The sequence below is a fragment of the Notamacropus eugenii genome, chromosome 7, assembly GCF_028372415.1.
Source record: "Notamacropus eugenii isolate mMacEug1 chromosome 7, mMacEug1.pri_v2, whole genome shotgun sequence".
Classification (NCBI taxonomy): domain Eukaryota; kingdom Metazoa; phylum Chordata; class Mammalia; order Diprotodontia; family Macropodidae; genus Notamacropus; species Notamacropus eugenii.
The window spans coordinates 15,009,127-15,014,533 of record NC_092878.1 but is presented as its reverse complement, the minus strand read 5'-3'; the positions used below and the strand labels follow the sequence as shown (position 1 = coordinate 15,014,533).

The 5,407-nt window shown below is 34.1% G+C and overlaps 1 protein-coding gene across 1 annotated transcript; it reads right to left on the bottom strand.

The window, feature by feature from the left end:
- Positions 1-4,114: 4,114 nt before the first annotated feature.
- LOC140513960 (olfactory receptor 4S2-like) lies at positions 4,115-5,050 on the bottom strand. The gene has a single exon (XM_072623906.1). The coding sequence runs from the start codon at positions 5,048-5,050 to the stop codon at positions 4,115-4,117; it is 936 nt and encodes a 311-aa protein (XP_072480007.1).
- Between the last annotated feature and the right edge of the window lie 357 nt (positions 5,051-5,407).

Below are 5,407 nucleotides of genomic sequence, written 5' to 3'. Positions count from 1 at the left end.
AAACCCATTTTGCCAATATTTTCAAGTGTTTTTAATAGAAATAAGTGTTGTATTTTTTCAAAAGCTTTTTCTGCATGTATTGATATAATTGTATGATTATTTTACATTTATTATTGATATACTCAATTACGTAAATAGTCTTCTTTACATTAAACTAACTCTACATTCCTGATAAAATACTCACTTGGTCATAATGTTTAATGTATTCTTGAAATCTCATGACTAGTACTTTGTTTATGATTTTTGCAACCATATTCATTAATGAAACTGGTTTATAATTTATTTCTCTGTTTTTACTCTTCCTGATATAAGTATAAGTATCATATTTGTTTCATAAGAGAAGTTTGGTAGGACCCCTTCTTTGTCTTTTATTTGAAATATTTTATTTAGTATTGAAATTAATTGATTTTTTAAATATTTCATAGAATTTATTTGTAAATCTGTCTAGTTCTAATTTTTTTTTCTTAAGAAGTTCATTTATGGCCTATTTATGGTCTATTAAGATATTTTATTTCCTCTTCTGCTATTCTAAGCAATTTATATTTTTGTAATATTTTCACACTTCACTGAAATTATTAAATTCATTGGCATATAGTTGAGCAAAATAAGTCCTCATAATTGCTTTAATTTCATATTCATTAGTGGTATTAGAGCCATATCATAGAATACAAAAGAAAAATAAACAATTTAATATAAAAGCAAGTTTATTAGTTGTGAAGAAAGCACTTGAGAGTGCACAGTGGAAGGGGTAGGTACATCTGTAGTAGAATATTGAGAGGGTAAGATTGAAGGGAATAAGAATAAGGGCTAGAGAATGGAATGTGTATAATAGTCATCAAGGATTTAGAGTCAGGGGGACAGGAGAGCCTCAGAGGAGGATAATTCAGTAAGCACTAAAAAATGAGTCCAGACCAGAGATATCAGTGACTGGAGAGGGATCCATTGAGAGATGCAGATGATTAGACTGTGCACGGAGGTGGGGGGTGGGGAGTGGTGTATATTAAGATGGAATATTAATGTGAGAAAATTGAAAAACTAGAATAAGGAAATATGGTAGAGAGAATTTAAAGGAGAGTAGAGGGAAAAAACAGAAGTGATTTTGTCATTGAAGTAGACTACAGAACACATAGCCAAGAAGAGCTAACAAATAGATTTGAAATTTCAAGCTTGGCACAAATACATGATAAAGTAATGATGGAATATTTCAGTTGTCCTGGAATCTGCTGGACCTCCGTGCCAAAATAAGAGTAGCTAATAATTTCTCAACTTGCTTTTAGTGATATTTCATCCTTTAGAAGATGAACCGTTTATCTTGCCCTACAGGACAAAAGAGAAGATGGGAATAAGGGAAGGGAGGGATGTTAGAAGGGAGGGCAGATTGGTGATAGGGGTAATTAGAATGCTTGGTGTTTGGGGGTGGGGGGGGAGATATGGGGAGAAAATTTGGAACTCAAAATTTTGTGGAAATGAATGTTGAAAACAAATAAATAAATTTAAATACAAAAAAAAAAAGAGATGAACGCACAAAGGGATATACTATTATGCATCTAACTCTCACTAATGTGAAGGAAATTGTTGCCATAATAGAAATGGTAGAAACCTCAGGGTTTTGGGAATGGAGTGGGAGAATTGAGGGACAAGTGACCACTCCCTCCTAGAGTTTGAAACAGAACCGAGGAAATATAAACATAGTTTAATGTGAGCCCTAGATTTTTGGAAAGTTGGTTTCAGAGTTTAGCAAAAAGATCAGTAAGATCCACATGTAACATCATTATTCATTCATACAAAGGTCAGCCAAGGAGGTATGGGATATGCTGAAGAATGAAATTCTGAGAATACAAGGAAAACAATTCTAATATGTGGGGATGAGATTTCTGTAAAGATATCAATGTGAATGAACAAGAAACTCATTACTAACTGTAGATATTAAAAGCAAATATATTGAAGATACCCAGCAATAATTTTTTACTGAATTTATTATTTTTTTAGTTATTTATTAGTCATTTAAATATAAATTTATTTATTAAATTGATTATTAAATTTATTAAATAAAATACTATTTTTAACCTTTTCCCAACTGTCAAGAAAATTTTCAGCATTCAATTTAAAAAGATTTTGAGTTCCAAATTTTTCTCCCTCTCCCACTACCGTATCCTCTTCCTACAATGGTAGGCTATTTGATATGTATTATGTATGTGCTGTCATGTAAAGCATATTTCCATATTAGTCACAGTTGTGAAAGAAGAAACAGATCAAAAGGAAAAAAATCCATGAAAAAAGAATAAAGTTCAGTGAAAACATATGCCTCAATCTGTATTCAGAGTCCATCAGTTCTTTATCAGAATGTGGGTAGCATTTTCCTTTGTTAATTCTTTGTACTTGTCTTGGATCATAATATTGCTGAGATGAATTGAATCATTGATAGTTGATCACCACACAATATAATGATATCAGAATCAATATTAATGGCATAGTGTGTTCCTATAAAAATGATATCAGGACTATTAGAGTTCAGAATAAGCTAAGATGGTGAAGAAAGCTAAGGGCAACAAAAAGAGTGTTGTTTGACTTATGGGGCATATTTTTAGCTATATTTCGAGGAAACGAGGAAGAAAACAGTGACATAAACTTTATTTCGGATGGATGGGATGATAACTGACAAAACAGAGATGAGAGAGTTTCTCAATTTCTATTTTGTTTCAGGTTTTTCCACAACAAAGAATGACCTTTCCAATGGAACTGACAGAGCAAAACTTAATGGCAAGTTGATACCCAAGATAAGTAGAGGTAATAAAAGAGCATCTAGATGCTCTTAATGAATTCAAGTAAACTCATCCCAGTGATATATATTTTTTTACCTGACACCCACAGTGCATAATTTTTAACACCCTCCTTTATATAACAAAAGTATTTTCCACAACAATTATGAATGAAATGAATAATAATAACTAGAAAAGTAACACAGTGAGAATCTTTTCCCTAGCAAACTTTATATATGGAACCATGTCATTAAAAAAAGGAACATTACCTTATGAAAAGCAAAAAAAGTAATTGTTAATTACATGACTGTACTTTTTTTAGAATAGGAAAAAAATTATACATACACATTAGTCTGTCACAGTAATGGATAATAATGTTACAATTTCCATTTTCAATCCTTAAATTCTGCAAATTTATCAATCACTTCATCAAAATTCATCTTTACATATTTTTGTTCAGTAGACAACATAGTAATATTTGTGCATCTACCCTGGTTTGTCATTGGTAAAAGACTATTTAATATAAATTTTTACTTCAAAAAGTTTCTTTAATATGAAGCAACAGGTATAAAAGCAGTTAGAAAAAGTTTTAAACATATGAAAAAGCTTAGCAGAGATTTATAAAAATTCCACTCAAGTGAATTTTAATTAAACTGAAATATCTACAAAAGGTTCAATTTGGGCAACTACTAAGTAGGACCAGTGATGTAATGTTTTATTTTCTTGATTTGTTTTTTTTTTTAATTTTAAGACAATTAAAAAATAAATTACAATTTCAAAGGTATCATTCAAGTTCAGTAAAATATTTCATGTGTGAACTAAAATTTTCATTTACAAAACAGAAATATACCTTGCAGTTCATACCTTAGTTTCACTGTTTAAAATTTTAAGCACAAATAAAAATTCCACTTGGTCACACAGAATTACATAATTAAGAAAATTCAAGTTCCACTTGTTCATCATTACAATCACTGTGCTATTGCTGCTTATTTTGAATCTACTGTGCAAAACCAAGAATATGTGTGTTCTCTTAAGCTCTCTATCTCTGAAGTAAGGATTCACAGAAATATATCATTGTCAGTGAAATTGGAGAAAAATATAGTCCCCAACTGGGTGAGAATTCTTGGAGTTTTCTGTCTTATTCTTGACTTCTCAAAGTCCTTGCCTATACCCAGTCCTACCTCTAAATACAACCATCCATGGTAGATTAGAAATAAAGGTTCTTAGACAATGAAATTGTAATGAGTACAAATTGTTTTCTAGAAATTTTGAATCCAAGAGATTCACTTCATTATGGAGTGATTTGTCCTCTAAGAATCCCCAGTAGTATTATGTTTCTGTGATTCTGAAGTATTTCATCCTTTCTTTTCTTCCCCCAAAACTTTGTGGTTCCATATTCGCTTCATGGCATTCTTCACATCCCCATTCCTCAGGGTGTAGATGAGGGGATTCAGCATTGGAGTGATGGTGGTATAGAACACAGACACTGCCTTGTCCAGTGGGAAGGTAGTAGATGGGCGAAGGTAGATGAAGATGCATGGAACAAAAAAGAAAGTCACCACTGTCAAGTGAGAGCCACAGGTGGAAAGAGCTTTCCGTCTGCTCTCTGCAGAGTGCTTCCGGAGGCTAAGTAGAATTATCGTGTAAGAGGCTAGTAAAATGAAGAAGCAGCCCAGGGAGATGAGACCACTATTGGCCACCACCAGCAAGTTCACCAACGTGGTATCTGCACAGGCAAGTTTGAGGACAGGATGAACATCACAGAAATAATGATCAATGACTTGAGCACTACAGAAGGGAAGCTGGAAAGTAAGAAGGGTCTGCACAAAGGAATGTCCCAGGGCCCCTGCCCAGGACAATGAGGCCAGCACAGCACAGATGGTGGCACTCATGATGGTAGTATAGCGTAGTGGCTGGCAGATGGCAGCATAGCGGTCAAAGGCCATTACTGTCAGGACGAAAATCTCAGCACAGCCAAAAAAGTGGAAGGTAAACATTTGGGCAACACAGCCCCAGTAGGAGATGGTCTTGCGCTCTGAGATGAAATCTGCAATCATTTTGGGGGCTGTGGCAGATGAGTAAGCAATGTCTACAAAGGAAAGGTTACTTAAGAAAAAATACATAGGAGTGTGGAGCTTAGACTCAAAGCATACTGTGAATAGGATGAGCAGATTCCCCACTATAATCACAGTGTAAATGAGGAGGAACATGGTGAAGAACATCAGTTGCATGTTAGGATCCTGGGACAGTCCCAGGAACACAAACTCAGTTACATTGTTGGCCATTTCCATGGAAGCCCAGGTGGGAAAATTCTAGCTCCCTGCAGAGATTCAGAAATGTCCACAATGAACGTTGTTGGAGATGACCCCAAACTAGACAATACATTGTAATATAAATCCCTGTCATGTTGAAAAATGCAAAGAGATTGGAGAAATCATTGATTCAGAGCAGTATAAAGAACCATTTTTATTAGCTGCTTAAAAATTAAAGCTGTCTAAAAGTAAAAGGGAGTGCTTTGGGAGGGATTGGGTCCCCCTTCAATGGAGATCTTCTTTCCTGGAGCTTATCTATTATTTTCCATCTTGATGCATTGTGTTGGCAAAGTGGAGAAAGTGCAGGGTTTGGAGTCAGGAAGACTTGAAATCAAA

What these genes read in the sequence shown, in the direction of transcription:
- LOC140513960 (XM_072623906.1), bottom strand. Translation starts at nt 5,050, where the DNA reads ATGGAAATGGCCAACAATGTAACTGAGTTTGTGTTCCTGGGACTGTCC.